This window comes from Lacerta agilis, chromosome 15 (genome assembly GCF_009819535.1).
Source record: "Lacerta agilis isolate rLacAgi1 chromosome 15, rLacAgi1.pri, whole genome shotgun sequence".
Classification (NCBI taxonomy): Eukaryota; Metazoa; Chordata; class Lepidosauria; order Squamata; family Lacertidae; genus Lacerta; species Lacerta agilis.
Window position 1 is genome coordinate 24,587,760 of NC_046326.1, and position 19,085 is coordinate 24,606,844.

Consider the following 19,085-nt stretch of genomic DNA (forward strand, 5'->3'; position numbering starts at 1 on the left):
TATATAGGATAATTGGAGAAGGCTTTCTTGCCCCTCTCCCTATCCTTGGGTCGTCCCCCTCTCGGTCCTCCCTTCCTATTTCCTGCCCAAGAGAGCGGGTGGAAGAGAGAGGGGGAGAGAGTTGCAGTGCCCTCCCTTCTTGGGTTATAAACTTTTGATGCCGGATCTGCGCAGCGCCTGCCCGACGGAATCTTAAGGTGGCATCAGGGAAAAAAAGAAGGAAAAACAGGCGGGGAAGAAGAGCCGTGACCTTCCTTCTTTCCTCTCTCTCTCTCTCTCTCTCTCTCTCTCTCTCTCTCTCTCTCTCTTTCGTCTCTGAGCTCAGCCCCGTGCCAGCCTCCTCCTCCTCTTCCTCCTCCTCCTCCTCTGCTCCCCTCAACCTCCTGCGCCCGGCACCCAAGAAACACTGGGGACCACTTTCTAGATGCTGTTTGGGAGCTTTGGATCTCCGGTTTCGGATTGCCTCTGGGGACTTTGCTAATCCGTCCGTCAGGCGTCCCCTTCTCCGTCTCTCTTCTCTGCCTTCCACCCCCCAAAGAACCTCTTCAGTTCATCTCTTTCCCACTACCACCGTTGCCTATCTTTGCCTTGAGGAAAGCCCAGGATGGGGGTCGGTGGGTGCTTAGTTCTGCCCTGGCGGTGCCTGGTCGTCCTGTCTCTCAGGCTCCTCTTCCTTGTGCCCGCAGGAGTGCCAGTGCGCAGCGGAGATGCCACCTTCCCTAAGGCGATGGACAACGTGACCGTCAAGCAAGGAGAGAGCGCCACCCTCAGGTAGGAGCAGATGCTGGGTAGCTTTTTGTGTGTGTGGCGTGGCTTCTTATTTATTGCCCGAGGGCATTTTGCTTCTTTTATAACGGAGCTGGAGAAGGTGCCTGGTGTCTGGGAGGAGAGCTTGGGTGCTGACGCCAAGGACGGTGTTGGTGGAGAGGGAAAGGGTGGCTTCAGGCTGGCACCGGCCCTTTCTTGAAGCAAGGTTGTTGTGTGATGATGTGGTGTCTGGGAATGGCGCTGTGCAGGAGAACCCTGAAATCCTGCTGCTTCCCCGAGCTTGGGGGCATATCAGGCTGCTGGGAAAAACGTGGAGGAGGGATGCTGGCGATGTTGTGGAAAAAGCCGTTCGGAGGATGGCTGGATGGCTGTGGCGGGATCTGCAGCAGAATGTTGTGGACACGTTTGACTGCTCGTTACCAGCAGTGGAATGTGGCAGGGAAGGGTGGTGGAGATGAGAAATAGATGCCCACTTCTTCTTCTTTTAAGGACTTGCATGCCAAGCAGTTCAGTTAGTTGTGTTTTGTGGCTGGTGCCAGGGTGTGGGCTCGTTGGAGAATGCAGGTGTCAGACAGTTGGTGAGGTTGAAGAGTCAGACAGAGTGAGCTTTACACAGCCCCAGGGACATTGGTTTTGTTTTAAAAGTGGTTTTGTGCAAGAAGGAGCAGGTGTGGCAAGAGGAGATGTGCTGTACATGGGTTCTGGTGTGGGGCACCTTGGAGGTTTGCATTTCATGTCACTCCCCCCACCCTATAGATCTAGCTGGTTTCCAGGGCCCTGATGTCTCTCTCCCACCCCCTGTGCAACCATTTTATAGTCTCTGCACGAATCTGTTAATATCAAATCAATCTTTTACCCCTGGGGCACCTCCTATGAATTCACATGGACTGCTTTTGTTTTGTTGTTTTGTTCCACCTCGCACTGCTTAGCCCTGTGAGAAATGCAGGTGGTTTATATACAGATGGCCCACTTCTCTGCCAACCCTCTCTTTTCAGTTCCTGACTGAGTTTTACAGGCGCAAGCATTGCCTCTAGAAGCAGGGTGGTGGTGGTGAGATTTTGGATGTCTGAAGCGTAGTGGAGAAAGGCAGGCGAGTGGTGGATATACTTGACTCACCTCTTAATTTTGAACAAAAGGAGGGGGGTGTCCAGAGATACATCATCAGCATCATGACATTTGAAGTACCCATCTTGGTTGTATAATATGGTTTAAATGCTACCTAGCTTGATTGGTCAGTGAGGCAAACCACGCCCAGGAATGCAGAACTGGGCCAAGCAGAAGATTCTGTGTATGTATGTGTCTCCCCCAGGATTGAAATACTCTGTTTAGTCTGTAATAATAGTAATAATTTGCTTCAGCCATCTGAAACTGTTTTTACTAACCCATTATTTGAATTGTACAAGCATATGCCTGTACACATATGCCTTTTTTGCAATAAGCTGTGTTTATAATTGTGAAAGTAACAGAAAGGGAGGTATTTAAAGGATGGTGCTTAATTTCAAAAATGATAGCTGCTGTGATTCATACCTTTATAAATATCAAGCTCTCCAACCTATTGTTTGCTACAAATCAGTCACTCGGGTATCATCAGTGGGTCGGCTGCTTTACAGAGTATACAGAGGACCTGGAAGCCCCTCAATGCTAATCCTGGACACATGGCTTCTGTTTGCTGTATATGCACATTGAGGGATTTGCACTCTGTGTATGCTCTGTGGCACCCTTTACCATTACTTCACGAACTCCAGGCCTGGTTTTGACAGCAGGGTCATTTGCAGTTTCACTTGCAGTTCCACCATCAATCTCTCCATCTGCCAGAGTATTAAGTATTTGGAGCTGGAATTATGACATTTCAGGAAAGTTCCAGACAAGCCAGAAAACAGAGTTGAAACAGCATTTCACTTGTGCAGACCACATCACCCTGGGGCACCTGACTGGACTTGTGAAGAGCTTATGAGCATCATTCTATGATCAATTCACTGCAGGAGGAGGGAATATGTGATCTCAAAAGTATTGCTTGACTAAAAACCCCATCATCCCTAACCAACAGCTATGGTGGCTGGGGTTGATGGGAGATGGAGCCTAACAGCACCTAATGGGCTACAGGTTCCCCATCACAGAGCTAAATGAGCTAATAGGGTCATTCACAGAGAAGATCTGCCAGTAGTCACAATCCTATGCATGTCTGCTTGGAAGTAAGATTAAGACCCATTGAGTACAATTGACCTTGCTCCCAGGTACCGTACATTCATATGGGATTGCATCCATAGTGACATCTCTGCATAGCTGAATTAAACTGGAATAACAGCAGTATTGTTTTTCTTCTGTAAGGAACCCTGCAAACCGTAATTCATTAGAAGAAAGGGGCTGAGAATGACTGACACTGGGCTCATCCATGCTTCCTCCATTCATTTCCCATAGTCATTCTCCTCCAGATCACCAGCTTCCCACACTTTCTCCTCCTTCAATCCATACTTTCTTATGCTCCTCTCTTTTTCAGAGTATATCTGGTATGAAAGCAAAAAACAAACAAAAACAAAACAAAAACAAAAGCTAGATTGAGGGAGGGAGAAGTGTGGTAAAACAGTGATTTGGAGAAGAAGAACATCTTTTGGACAATGGAGAATTAATGGAGATCCAGGAAGCATGTGACCACATTAAACAACAGTATACATGAGCCCTATGTCTCTTTGGCACTTTTAGAAAACTACAGCTCCCAGGATTCTAAGAGCAGCCAAGGGTGGTAAAAGTAGGATGAAGCCAATGTAAGGGTTTCTCCAGTGAACCTGTTTATTCATCATTCAGCCTGCTTTTTCCTTGCACAAAGCTTACATGGAGGGAGGTTAGGCTATGTGCAGGCTTTGCTTTAGCATTTGTTCACAGTGCAGCAATGAGCACAATTAGTTCATACTTTTCGGTACATTTCCTTATCATTTGCCTAACCTGAAAAAGTCATTTTAAAAAGTGGATTTGTTTTGCTAGGACAACAGAGCCCTTTAACCCATTTTAATTGCACACACCTGAATTTCCAGTATGTGCTTGGGCCACTTCATCAAAACAGTGACAGCCTGAAGGCACCCCAAGTTGGCAGTGCGGAAGGCTCCCAGTGAAATTCTCCTGCTGCAGATGACATGCAGTTTGGAGAAGGCCATTTCAGGTTCTGAGATTGGATGTGAATGGGCAGAACCAAGAACAGCAGGGCTCTGCCTCGGGAAGGAACGAGTGTCGTCGGAGGCCTCCTGCACTCTCAATGGGCCATTTGTTGGCCCTCCCAGCTGCTTGGTAGTCATTTATCTCCCCATTTTGCTGGGACAGAGGAGAGACTCATTGGGGCAGGCAGACAAATCACACACAGCCATTCATGTAGGAGTCATCGTATCCACTGACCTTTCCAAAAGTACGGTACTAAGCATTCCCTGCTCTTTGCTGCTTGGAAGAAGGCAATTAAACTGAGAATCTGGAAGAGAGAGGGAGAAAGAGAGAGAAAGAGGATGCATCACGCTTCAGATAAAGAGGGTATATGTGGATTTTAGAGCTGCCACTGGAACACAGATTCCTGGTTCTGAAATAACAGTTTTGTTCATTGATTTTGCAGTTGTGTAGCGAGCAGCCATTAACAAGCTTCCCACTTAGGCTGGAGACGGATTATATGGTGTGTGTTTTTTTTCTTCTCTCTCTCCCAGAGAAAGACAGAGAGAAAGCTAAAGGGTTTGGGGAATAAATAAATAAATAAATAAATAAATAAATAAATAAGAAGGAACACTGTTTGTAATGACTACACACACACACACACACACACACACACGTTCCCACCACTTTCAGTTTTGCAAAACAAAACATTGCAAAATGCTTTCATTTTGGTCCAAGGAAATCATGGGATAAATATATAGACAACCGCATACCAGGGGCTTTAGTGGTGACCATTGGACCAGGTGGGGCAGTCAACGGACCCACTGGAGGCAGCTCTAATTTGTTTTGGTTTTCTTCGCATCCTTTCCCTTTGCAAATATAGGACTTGTCCACACTTCTGCTTCTCCCATGCCCAGAAAGTATGGGGCCGAACCATTTTCTGTTAGTCTCATGCTTTTTAGGCATGGGTCTGAGAGGTTTTGCCTGCTTCTCCCATGCCCAGAAAGTATGGGGCCGAACCATTTTCTGTTAGTCTCATGCTTTTTAGGCATGGGTCTGAGAGGTTTTGCCTTTGCATCACCACTTCCCCCCAGAAAACCCACTCTTCAGCACTAAATCATAGCAAACATCAACCCAGAGGAATCCCAATTGATATTTGCTGTGATTCAGTGCGGGGGGGGGGAGTGGGGGGGAGAGGAAGTGTGGATGAACCCATATTGTCGATGCTCAAACAATGCAGTAGTACAACTGCTTAGCATCTAACTGAACTCAACCCTGTAAGGTAGGTTAGGCTAAAATACTCCTCCTCCTACCGTCCCAGTTCCCCCCAGATACAGATGAAGGGTGGACTTTCTGGCCATAGTGATGCTTGTGATTGGCTGTGCTGCCTACAGCTGTGATTGACTAGCAGAGGAGAAATAGGGGGGAAAGCTCTAGAAAGCCTCTGTAAAGGTAAAGGTAAAGGGATCCCTGACCGTTAGGTCTAGTTGCGGACGACTCTGGCGATGCGGCGCTCATCTCGCTTTATTGGCCGAGGGAGCGGGTGAACAGCTTCTGGGTCATGTGGCCAGCATGACTAAGCCGCTTCTGACGAATCAGAGCAGCGCACGGAAACACCGTTTTCCTTCCCGCCAGAGCGGTACCTATTTATCTACTTGCACTTTGATGTGCTTTCGAACTGCTAGGTTGGCAGGAGCAGGGACTGAGCAACGGGAGGTCACCCCGTCACAGGGATTCGAACCGCCGACCTTCTGATCAGCAAGCCCTAGGCTCTGTGGTTTAACCCACAGCACCACCCGCGTCCCTAGAGAGTCTCTGTGTGGTAGGCAATTTATTAATATAACTGAAAGGGTTGGTTGATAATCCTGCTGGGCCACCAATTTGGATTTGGGGGTGAAGAGAAAATTCCGGTGGGGCTTTCCCCCCACATTTCTCTTGTGATCAGCCTCCTCTGCCCACATAGGGAGAAAAACCTCTCCAAACCACTTTCTTGATAACTATAAATAGTCTCCAGCTTTACTCAGATGCTTATCATACTGTGTGCAGTTAACTCAGTTCCTCTGGCTTCAGTCTGCTCCTCTTTCCAGATCTCAAGGATGGCAAAAGGTCACAATATTACCCAATATTGCATGGGGTTTTTTTTGTTTGGTTTTTTTAAAACTCACTTTCAATTTTCTACAGAATCAAGCTGCATTCTTGAAACAATGTTTTGGGATGTGCAAGACTCCCTTGGCCATGTAGCTCAGATCACACAGCGGCTGTTTAAAGGGATTCCTTCTCAATGCATATCTATGGCAACTGCTGGCTTGCTCTTTGTGTATCTGAAGATACTGACTCTGATAGTTGCCATACTCAGCACTGCCTGGGGTACCAAACCGCTCAACTATCTGCTCAACAGCTGGAAAAGATATATATCATACAATCAGTTCTCATGGCATGAACAAAAGCTGATTTGCAGATCCTAGCATGCAAATGTGTTGTATTAGGGCCAAACTAGATGTCACGGTAAATACATCTTTGCATTTAACTGTTGGTGTGTTGTGAAAAATGGGTTAAATTACACAGGATATCGTCTCATGTCTTGAGGAGCAACCCCCAGTGCCTGGATGTTCTGAGATAAGGCTGCCAGGTGCACTGGGTTGTTAGAACAACACCGACAAGGTTGAAACTTGCTGAATCATTCACCCTCCTATTGGTCCAGGGAATATGCCTACATATGATAGTTTCTAGGGCATTGCATTCATTAAGTCCACATCTTGCCCTGTTGCATGTCCTGATGCTATCCTTGAAGTAGCATTTCTACAAAAAATGGTACCATAAAAGGTTTGAATTTACTGAGCATGCTCAGAAGGAACGTGGAGGTGAAATCGAATCCTGCAATAAAATTCTAGCAGACCATGAGGAAGCTCCTTTCGTCTAAACTGGTATCTAGTATGCATGCTTCCCACTGTAGTAACTTTAGAGCTATCACAGGGTTAAGTGCCTTATAAGGAAATTGGGTAAGAGGAACTGAGTACTTCAATTTGATAGGAAATTTAAACTTAATGGGATTTGTGGAATGTGCTTTATCGATGTATAAAATGGTATGGAATGTGTAATAATAATAATAATAATAATAATAATAATAATAATAATAATTTATACCCCACCCATCTGGCTGAGTTTTCCCAGCTACTCTGGGTGGCTCCTAATCAAATGTTAAAAACAATACAGCATTAAATATTAAAAATGTCCCTAAACAGGTCTGCCTTCAAATGCCTTTTAAAAATAGGATAGATGCTTATTTCCTTGACATCTGACGGGAGGGCGTTCCACAGGGCAGGTGCTGTCTGGTTCCCTATAACCTCACTTCTCGCAATGAGAGAACTGCCAGAAGGCCATTGGCACTGGATATCAGTGTCTAGCCTGAACGATGGGGTGGAGAGGCTCCTTCAGGTATACAGGACAGAGGCCATTTAGGGCTTTAAAGGTCAGCACCAACACTTTGAATTGTGCTCGGAAATGTACTGGGAGCCAATGCAGGTCTTTCAGGACTGGTGTTATATGGTCTCGGCAGCTGCTCCCAGTCACCAGCCTAGCTGCTGCATTCTGGAACAATTGCAGTTTCCGGGTCACCTTCAAAGGTAGCCCCATGTAGAGCACATTACAGTAGTCCAAGCAGAAGATAACCAGAGCATGCACCACTCTGTCAAGACAGCCAGCGGGCAGGTAGGGTCTCAGCCTGCATACCAGATTGTTATCATGAGCACGGGCATCGTGAGGGGGGGGGCAGAGGGGCGGTTTGCCCCGTGTTCCGGGGGGTGACACTTGGGCCAACCCCGCCCCGCTGGCGGGCCCCGAGCAAGCCATGGAGCGAAGTCACTCCACCCCGCGGCCTGTCCTTGGGAAGCACCAGGATGGACAGTCTGTCCTGACGCATGCATTGTGACGTCACGGCGCATGTGTCAGGACGCCCCACCCCCAGGGGGGTGCCTCCGCTTGGCAACACCACCCCGGGCACCCAAGAAGCTTCCTACGCCTCTGAGCATTAGGCCAGAGAATTTGGGAGAAATCCCTCCTGGTCATTTCTGTACAGAAATAAAATACAACTGGACTCCTTCTCCACTCACTGACTCATGTTATTTTTGGTATATCTATAAGACAGGTAAAAGTAAAGGTCAAGGGACCCCTGACCATTAGGTCCAGTCACAGATGACTCTGGGGTTGTGGTGCTCATCTTGCTTTACTGGCTGAGGGAGAGATAGGGCAAGCTTTAATTTCAACATCCTGTTTGCTGTCTTGGTCTGACTCTGATCTGAGACTCAGGGAAGAGGCTGTGGGTTTTACGCAGCAGCGTTAGATAGCATGGCAATAGTAATAACTGATCTCTCTGTACGCATGTATTTTTACTTCAAAGACCATAAGAACTTTATATAGTAGATAGTAGTGTTTAGCTTTGTCTTGTGTCTAGAAACAATTAACACTTTGAGCTGTGTGGGAGAGGAGGTTTCCTCTTAACTAGGGACTCTGAAAGATGCTAGCTGCTGGGAGCAGAAAATCTCTCAAGACTCAGCCAGGGCTCTGCATACTCTGTTACTCTGCTTTATGCCACACAGGCTGAGGTGTGTTGAACTACCAATTGGCTTCCACAAGTCCTGGGCATTAACATGCAGTTGTTATGTTATGTTATGTTTTGTTTTAAATACAAATTGTATCAACTTTCCATGGTGGTGGTAGTGGGTGGGTACTGCAAATTCACAGCATCAGAGTAGGCATGGAGAGAGCATTTAACCCTTTAGAATAATAATAATAATAATAATAATAATAATAATAATAATAATAATAATATTTATACCCCACCCATCTGGCTGGGTTTCCCCAGCCACTCTGGGCGGCTTCCAACAAAATATTAAAATACAATAGTCCTTCAGTTATCATGATCCTGAGGAAAAATCCTTCTTCTGAAGCTGCTGTTTTCAATGGAAGGTAATCCCCTATTATACTTTCACCCTGATACAACATCAAAGTTCAAAATGGGCTACAAATTCTGTCATAAAAAAACCAGGTATCCCAAAGTTAAACAAATGAAAGGGAGTGCCCAGGATTCTCAGCTTCTGGTTTCATGCCTGCCCTGTAGGCAGTCTGTAGCCACCAGCAAGGATAGATTTCCTGACCTGGGAGGTTTTATAAAGGTGAGGGAGCATTGCCTTTTCAATCCTATGTTCTCTTCCTCAGCTGGTGTCCATGCAGTTCCCCCCTTTTTACTACAGCTGAGTGGTGGCAAGCAAGCAGAATCTCTTTTTCATAGAACTAACCCAGTACCTTGAAACAGCAACTTGATTTTCAGACATCAGTGAGAGACATTGCTGATCTTTGCGCTCTGAGAAGATTCACTTGTTGGTACCTGAAGGCCAAGCAAAGGCACAAAAGCAAGTCTAGCCAGTTATTCTTCTACTCAGTTGGCAACTTTATGGCTTACAATGTTCAAGTCACCAGTTCAAGGCCTTGAGACTCTTGACAGGCGGGGATAACTTTCAAAACATAAGAAAAGCTTTTCTGGATCAGGCCAAAGGGCATCTGATCCAGCATCCTCTTCTCACCGGGTATAAGGGGTTAAGGGGGCTTCAGCTCCCCCAATATTTTTGGTCCGGGGGCAGCACCCCTCTTATTTAGGGGGAGCCACCCCCCACAGCTACCAGGTGCCCTCCATGCACTTCAGCCTCTGCCCGGAAGCCCAGGAGCCAGGCAGGGGCTGGGATGAGCAAGCACAGAGATTGCCCTCTGAGTGTGCTGCCCCTGCCCGGCGCACACCGGACGACATCACATGACACCTTACATGGCATGTCACGTGACATATCACATGACCACACCCCCTCAATGTGGGGGGCAAGTTGGCATCCTGGTTCTCACAGTTACCAACGAGATGCCCATGGGAATTCCTCCCACAAACAGGACCTGAATGAAAACAGCTGCCCCCCTATAATTCTCAGCAAATGCTATTTTAGGTGCATCCGACAGTGGAGGTAGAAGCTGTCCATCTTGGCTAGTTGCCATTGATAGCCTTATCCTACATGAATTTGTATTGTCCTCTTTTAAAGCCATCCAAATTGGTGGCCATCACTACCTGTCATTGGAACAATTTTCATAGTTTAACCATGCGTTGCGTGAAGAAATGTTTTCTTTTCTCTGTCCTGAATCTTCCAGAAGACTTTGTCTCCTCATTTAATGTAACTGAGAGGAACCCTAGTTGCACATGCTTTGCATGTTGGAAGTCTCAGCCTCCAAATGTGGTATCTTCAGTTGAAATAAGTTCAGGACAGAGAAAGATCTCTAGCTATGCCCATTATAGGAAGATGTTGCCAGACAGATTAAATGCTCCTGGGCTAGAAAGTACCGGTACCATGTATCCAATTTAGTATCAGGAAGCTTATTATTACAATGCTGTGCATTTATAATATCTTACATTTTAAAATTATGCAATGTGGTCAGAGATTAAATTATAATCGGGAATGTGTCAAGTCTCAAGTCCTTTGGAAGCACACAGTCTGCCCTAGAAACCCTTTTTCCCCCTCTTCTGGAGTTGCTAGACTTCATCTTCCATTAACCATGGTCATTAGCAATGCTGACTGAAGGTGATGGGAGTTGGAACCCAACAACTACTGAAAGGCTCTGGGTTCCTCATCTCTGGTATAGGAGTCTTCAACCACAACCAATGGCAACAAAGCTTGTACTGTTTTAATGAGATTCAAGCTTTCTTGCATTAAAGAACAGAAATGATGCACCTGTCAGGAGCACAGAGTAGCTGGTCATGGGGAATAGTGCCTCTCCTTGAGTAGCTACCCATAGCTGTAGATCATGGGACCAACTGCCATTATAGATCCACTTTGAGAGTTTGCAAGTGACCAGAGGCTCTTCCCAGCTCTGAATAAGTACCAACGACAGGCTGGCTACAGACTTGGGTTGCTGAAAAAAATCTTGAAGGTCACTTTCAGATGCAATTTTTAAAAGAATTCTCTCTGTGTGTTTTTTTTTAAAGGGCTAATGTGGTATGTAATGTGAAGAATAACCATAATATGAATTATCCCCATATAATTTGAACGAAGCAATGAACATGCATTAGCCTCATACTGTGAAGATACAATCTTAAGAAGACACAAACCGTTAAGTCACCAATCATTTCCTTTAACTATAGAGAATCATAGCATCCAGACTTGTCTCTTCCTTGCAGGGATGACATCTCCCTCTCTGGAAAGAGGTGGGAGGAGGATTTCCAAGGCTGCTTCCAGATTATCTCTTTATTGAGTATTTATCCTGATTTGTTTGAACAAAGTTTGCAGGGAGGTTTATAGAACGCTGACTGTTTATTGAGCATCCATTCAGATTTGTTTGCAGAGAGTTTGTATAAAGCCATGTCAAGCAAATGTTATCCCACTTTTCCAGTGCACCCCCCAAAAAACTTTATTATTCATTCATTTATTAAATAAATGTAGAACCAGTGTGGTATAGTGGTTAGAGTGCTGGACTGGGATCTGGGAGACCAGGGTTCAAACCTCACTCAGCCTTGAAGCTTACTGGGTGACCCTGGGCCAGTCACTCACTGTCATAGGGTTGTTGTGAGGATAAAATGTGGTGGAAGAGAACCATGTACACCACATTGAGCTCATTGGAGGAAAGGTGGGATATAAATGTAAATAATAATCAGTGCTTTTTTCTGGTAGTACTCAAGGGCATGCAGTACTGACAATGATGGTGATGATGATAAATAATCTCATCTATCCTCCCAAGGGAGCCAAGAGTGGCTTACCGCAATTTTTATTTTATTTTATTTTATTTTATTTTATTTTATTTTATTTTATTTTATTTTATTTTATTTTATTTTATTTTATTTTATTTTATTTTATTTTATTTTATTTTATTTTATTTTATTTTATTTGTATTGGAAGCTGGTTCGTCATACAAGAGCAGCAAATCCCCTTTAATGCCACAACCTGAATCGGCTGATGGGTGATGGAATCCAACCCTCAAAATAGCAAAACTCTGAAAACACATGAAGTGGGCAGAAATGTTCCAGTTCTGAAAACAGGTAGTCTGGAACAGTGCAGGAGAATCTTGCAACAAACGAGCAACCTGTGAAAACCAGGAAAACCCAAACAACCTACTTGTTTCTGAAAGGGAATTTAATGATCTGGGTGGGAGGAGATTAATGGTTTTGCAGCTTATTTTGTGTGCTGTCAGTGGGGTTCCATGCACAACAACAACAACCTTCTCCTAACTCCAGCGCAGTCGCAAGCTGCCATATACAAAGGAAGTGTTACCTCAAACAATTTATTGCATTTGTGTAGGCTCATTTGATAAAGTCTGAAAGCCTTTCTAGCTAGGAGATAAAAAGAAGACATCAACTAGTGGCTTCTGATCAGCCACTAGAACAGAGGAAACTGCCTTATATTATTATATCTAGCTTAGTATTGGTTGCACTGGCTCCGCAGGATTTCAGCCCATCTTAACTGGAGTTTCTGGGAACTGGAACTGGGATCTTCACCTTCTGCATGCAGAGGACAGTACATAGTAGACTGGTACCCCACACGAGAGTGTGCCTCTCTGCCTGTGTTGAGGGCAGTCTTGCTCTAGGTCTAGCCATTTGCTGCTTTAAAAACATCAGGGCAGAAGTGTATTTCAGCACCGAAGAGGAGAGAGTGCACAACCATTTAAGCACAAAATAAAACATTTTTTAAAAAAACTATTTTTAAATGTTTCTGAAATGGTGGGAAATTATTCAGCATGTGTAGTTGTGGGAAGTCTTGCTATCATTCATATTCTTTTTTTAAAAGACTAGTTTGCCGTAGGAGTGTAGCAGGGGAATACACAGCCTCTGATAAAATGGGAAAATAAGGTTAAGCCCCCTTTTTAAAAGATGATAAAGCAGAGACCACATGGGGAGGGAAGGGGTCTTATCACTCCCCCAGCCACACTACAAACAGTTACTTGCTAAAGCGGGGGTGGTAGGCCAGATCATTAAATGCCCCCACCCCCCATGGGCCAATTTTGGCAGGTGGATGGGGGAGACAACTCACCTGTCAATCATTATTACGCCAGATGACTTGCAATTGGACTGTCCCACCCACCTGCCAAAGCCCCTTACATGGTGCTTCCCAAACACCCAACAGCCACCTGTTTGTGGTGGGCATTGCAAACAAATGCACAACCTCAAGGGAAGGATTTCACCTTTGTTGTGCAGGATCCAGACAAGCCATGCATTATGGCCACCAAGATAGCCTGGAAAGGGCCTACAGATTTAATCCTGCACTTTCAGAAGCTTGAAAGCAGCACTGACTCTTTCCTTCTCTCCTGGATTGCACTTGGGGTTGCAGTCTCAGATTTTTGCCAGCAGATGGCCAACTCTGATTTTTATATATATATATATATATATATATATATATATATATATATATATATAAATTTTTTTGCAGACTGCCCTTTTCCATACTCTTCAACTCTGATCTTTAGCAGCCAGACTTGACGATGTACTTTTCCTCATAAACAGGGAACAACACAGTGTTTCTCTCCCCCCCCCCCCCAGCTTTTGCAGTATTCCCATAAGAAGCATCTGTACACTCAGGCAGAATTACTCTGTGACCTTGCCACTTTTTGATCGTCTTTAAGTACTTCTTGAGTAGTGAGGTGCCTGCTCCTCTCTCCTAACCATCCCTCTCTGTCTGGCTCAGTCAATTATGCTCCTACGTTCTTGCCTCCCACCCTCATCCCCCCCCCCCTTGGTAGTTTCTCTCTCCTTTTAGCAGCCAGCATGCGGCCAGTAATGGCTGGTGCCCATTGGGACTGGCAGAGCGGATGGCAGAGAGATAAAAACTAAGTATAGAGCCGGAGTCAATGATAGGCAGAGCCAATGCATTCTAGCTTTGCCTCCTTCTTCCTCCCTGCTGTGAGCTCCACAAGGGCAAGGCTGAACCCAAGCCAGCAGCAGTGCCACTCCCTGGACTGGTTGTAAGCAATAAGGCAAGCAAGTGGAGGGCTGACTGAGGACAGGCTGAGGTTGGTGGGGCAATGCCTTGTTTGCCCAAATGGACCAGCCTCTACTGCACACACTACTTTTCTAGTCTCATCTTTTCCAGCTAGCTCTTCTGTACCATTCTCTTTGCCCTCCCCTCTTCATGTCTTCCTAGCCGCTGACCCTGTATTGCTATCACTGTGTGCTCAGCCACTATCTCTGTGCCCACCTCTCTTAATGTCCTTTCCATGATAACCTGCTGCCAAGTTCTGACAGCCCGTCCTCATCAAACCACTTTGCAAAGCACCCTTCATAGTGGAGCTTGCATCTTTGGATTCCAGGAAGCCTGGTTCCTTGGGCAGGGATGGGGTGTGATAGCACAGGCCAAGCCAGAACAGGATATTGCAAGTCAAGAGAGCAAATGGGATTTAGTCTAGATGGCAAAAGAAGGAACAAGGACAGAGTCTTGTGAACCAGGGCTATAACCAGAGCACAACCTGACAGATTATGGACAGAGTCTGGTTGGATCTGGAGTCTACCAGTTTTTCAGACCCATAAGTCTGGTTTCTTGATGAGAACAAAGTCTTACTTGCCACAATGCTGAATGGCTGGCAAATCCACCTCCTGGCTATTATCTTCCATTGGTGCTTCCTGGGTGCCAGCTCTCTGCTGGTTGTGCTAACTCCTTGTACCTGCAGCACTTTGATTAATCAGTCCATCCCCTGCTTGCCTCTTAGATAGAAGAAATGCCAGCACAAGGTGCTGAGAAGTTATGTGCTAAGGGCAGTCTACCTCTCCATGCCTCTGTCCTCCTAACTTCTAGCTCCCCTTCTTCCCAGCCAGCAAAATGCATCTCTTTCATCTGCAGGAATTGTAATTACACTGCAGAGTAATCAGTGGTGATGTTAAGTACTAGAGCTAGCACACCAGCCTGCTCTCTTTTCTCCCTGGAACTGAGCTGCATTGCACAGCCAGCGTGATGCCAGCTGGGAGGACAATGATTCTGAAGGTATGCCCATAACTCCTCATTGTAGAAACCAGCTGTTTGCAGCTCAGGCCAGATGCATACATCTATGCTATCTGCCTTTTGCAGTTTCCTTGGATGCTGTGACATCTTGTTGTATTCTTAATAGCCCAAACACCCATGTTTTAGGCTGTGTGGATAAGGCACACCAAGGCTGCAGCCAATAATGCAGTAGAGTGGAAGAGCCTAGAGGGCATTCCTGGAGGGGTTGTGTGTGTTTACATAGAGGTAGGCTGAAACTGGCTTGGCATCCTTGCAGCATTCAGTGGCAAACTCCCTTTGAGTTTGATCCCTGTATAGAACAGCTGCATATTCCTGCATTGCAAGGGGGTTGGACTAGATGATAATCAGGGTCCCTTCCAACTGTACCATTCTATGATTCTAAGTATGTTGTATGCAGCAGTGTCCAGTATGGACCAGTGATCATAGTAGGCAGTAGTTGACAATGTGGTGGGGTGGTGGAGGTGGCTTGACCTCCTAACAGCTGGATAGCTGCTTCTTCCTGGAAGGGAGATGGGGGAGGGAGGGAGGCAACGATGGAAATGCAGTGGCAGAGTCAATTTGGTGTTCCTGCTGGTGTGCTTGCACCAAACCAATCTCCGCTGTGCCTTGCCTTTCCCACCCTCCCTCCTGATAAGCAGCAGGAACTCATTTCTCCAGGAAACCTTCTCCCTCCCCCCCAGTGGATAGGCTCAGGCTGCATATGGATAAATGCAGAGAGAGAGGAAGCAAAAAAAAAAAAAAAAAAGCATAAGCCATGAGTTCCTTGTCTTCTAGCAGTGGCTCCACCTCAGTTGTTTGAGTTTGGGGGCTCATGGGAAGAGAAGACAGGCATTATAGTCCCTACCTACTGATCTGAAATAAAATGTTCATTCAAAAAGGCAATCTTTCAACTTGACATGAGAAGAGGCAACATTTGCTGCTTTGGCTTAGGCAGCAAAACACATCTCGGCCTCAGGCTTCTTGGATGTATAAAATTTTCTGCCTTTAGAAATCTTCCTTCATCAGGATCCTTTCTTCTTAATTTATCACACTTTAATATTATTATGAATTACTTACTCATTGATGAGGGAAAGCTCCTTGCAGCATGCAGTAGGTTTCCCAAGTGCTTGCAAAGCAGAAGAATGCCCACTTGAAAGGGGGGGGGGATCTAGAATTTCTGCAGAAGTTATCAACCAGATGTCACTGGAAAGTGATTCCCCAGGCATTCAGAGGTCTTTTGCCTCCAACAGTTGAAGCTATTTGGCCATCATGGTTAAGAGCCATTAGCAGTTTAATCTTCAACAAATGTCCTGTTTTAATGTGTGGTGGCTATCCACACATCTCGTAGCAGTGAATTCCATAGTTTAACTATGCACTGTGTAAAGATATACATCCTCTAGCCTAAACCTCCTAACATTCTGCTTCATTGGCTAATCCCAGGTCCTAGTGATATGAGAAAGGGTTTTTTTGTTTTTCCCCCTCTCTCACTTCACTTTTTTTGGAGCTCTCCTGGAAAGTTTTTTTTAAAGACTTTTTTAGTCTTGCCAGAATGCATTTCATTACATTGTGTCTCTCTGTGTGTAGGTATGGGAAGTTCTGCCAGTTTTGAACTTCTCAGTTTCTCCTTTTCCCATTCTCATATTAAGTTACTGAAATTACTGCAACAATTCACTTAAAAAAAAACTCATGAAAACTCATCAGTATTTAAGTGTGAATTTATCCTAATAAACATTTTTTTCATGTGCTCTTTTGACTGATGTACACATTTTTGCAAGCAACTTCTACCAATATAATGCATTTGTGCACGTTATTTTCACTAATATATTGCTTTGCTATGCACACTTTCTGCTGCTACTGTAAATGTGGCTTTGCAAATATGGTTGGGTGGGCAAACTACAGTTCCAAATTTGGAGAAGAGCAAATTTCAAAGGTGCTTGAATTTTGATTCTCATGTTGCTTCAGAAAGTGCAAATTTGATTGATTCGCCTGAAATGCAAAACTGAATTTAATTTATGTGTGTGTGTATGTTCACTCTGCTCTATTGCAAAAAAAAACCCCTGCCAAAATCAGAGCAGAACCAAGAAGGGGAACCCCAAAACATGAATGAACGCTCTAAAGTACAGGTATGTGGAGCTGTAGCAAAATCAAAAGTAAAAAAGGGGAGTGGAGGGCGACTTATGTTCCATGTGGCCATGTGTGATGCTGCCAGCAGTCCAGCCGTTCATTATCACCCATGTACATAAAAGAATATAAAACAACAGCTGCTGTGACTGTCAAAGATTTATGGCTTTGTTTAAGAAATAAATAATCACTTCTGAGGGTTTCGAAGTGGGTTTCTTCACCTGAACATAATTATCTGAGGACGGGAAAGTGCTTGGGACCTCTTGCTGCCTCTGCCAATATGCCAGTTGCAAGATCACACACGAGTCTACTTGTCTCCTTGGACAAAGAATTCTCAAGCAAGTGAATGCTGCCAATGTGAGGAAATCCAATTAGGATCCTTCTTTTTTCAAAGGTCATAATGTCATTCTCTTCTAGTTTTGCAGTTATTGGTTTAATTATAACCGCATACCCTGCAACATTTATCAGGAAACCAGGGGCACGCTTGTAAAACGCCTGCTCTTGTGCCATGGGTCACTTGCCTCAGCCCACCCATTACACATTGCTGAAGAATCTGCTACTTCTATTGCATGAGATAGACTGCCCTCCCGTTGATTCATAAGAGCAACAACAAGGAAGTGTGTGGCCCTTGGGGGAAAAGATATGCCAGACTTGCATAATTGTCCTGTGATCTGCAATTCAAAATCAGGTGGCACCAGGATGTGAAATGCCAAGTTTTGTGCTACATAGCTAGGCATGTGTGTTTGGATCAGAGGTGGGGCACCTCAGGTCTGGGGGCTGAATACAAACACAGGTCCTCCATATCTAGCCCTTGGGGCTTACTCCAGGCCATGCTGCTCTCCTCAAGTCACACTTTAGATGCATGTGCAATTGGTACATCGCCTGGCCTGGCCTAACTGTTAGGTAGTCTGAGGCAGCTACACCAGGGAACTGATCTTGGGTGTCATGAAAGAGTAGAAAATTGTTAGGTTTGTTTGTTTGTTTAAGTATCTTCTTCTTCTTCTTCTTCTTCTTCTTCTTCTTCTTCTTCTTCTTCTTCTTCTTCTCTTGGTCCCATCAACATCAGAGCCACAGTAGGAGGTTAGACTAGCTTGCTACACGTTTTCTTTCTGCTGGCAGCTTTGAGCCAGACAGTCCATGAAGTGGGAAATGTTGAGCTTTTGGTAGCAGCTTCCAGAAAGGTATCTATGTTCATCTGCAGCAGCAAATTTACTATTGCATAAACTGCTTTGGACTGCAGTGACTTTAACCTATTAAAGCTTTTAGAATCATGGTGCTGAAAGGAACCTTAGAAGTCATCTAGTCAATCCCTGCTGCTCCAAGCAGGATCTGCAATGCAGGATGCATCTTCAGCATCCCCGCAATATGGCTAACTGCAGTTTCCCAACCAGATTCTGCACTAACTCCCCAGGACTCCTGGTTGTAGATTTAAGAAGCACAAATTTGCTGTCCCCCATCAGATGGGTGCTAATGGCCAAACAAAATAACCTATGCTAACAAAAGTGGTGTACAGTGGTACCTCGGGTTAAGAACTTAATTCGTTCTGGAGGTCCATTCTTAACCTGAAACTGTTCTTAACCTGAGGTACCACTTTAGCTAATGGGGCCTCCCACTGCTGCCACGCCACCACGGCGCGATTTCTGTTCTAATCCTGAAGCAAAGTTCTTAACCCGAGGTACTATTTCTGGGTTAGCAGGGTCTGTAACCTGAAGTGTCTGTAACCCAAGGTACCACTGTATGTCTCAATAATCAAGATGAATTATGTTAAGAGACAACCAGAGAGGTATGGGGATAATGAAACAACAAGTTGCAATGTGTAATGAGCAGTGTTTGTGATGCACAAGAAGGGAGTGTTGATAGAAGAGGAGAGCCAGGAGAACGACTGGGAAGAAGAACTGGGCAAGCATTCTGTCCAACCAACCAGGGGGAGGTTTGCAATTTTAAAAATAGCATTCACATTTTTGCACAATGAGCCCAGACTTCAGGGACAGAACACAGGTGATGTCAATGTGGTCACAATTATAGCTAGGGGTGTGTGTCAGGGCGGGGGAGTCAGCGTCATTTGAATGCACCCCAAATGCA

At 45.2% G+C, this 19,085-nt stretch overlaps 1 protein-coding gene across 2 annotated transcripts in view; it reads left to right on the plus strand.

The window, feature by feature from the left end:
* Positions 1-203: 203 nt before the first annotated feature.
* The window catches only part of OPCML (opioid binding protein/cell adhesion molecule like), a 423,977-nt gene continuing 405,095 nt past the window's right edge, over positions 204-19,085 (plus strand). Inside the window, exon 1 of one of the 2 annotated variants that reach the window (XM_033171564.1) lies at positions 204-771. In XM_033171564.1, the coding sequence (XP_033027455.1) occupies positions 605-771 (167 nt within the window). In that variant the 5' untranslated portion in view covers positions 204-604. The remainder of the gene's footprint in view (positions 772-19,085) is intronic. The other variant, XM_033171565.1, reaches the window with a different exon arrangement.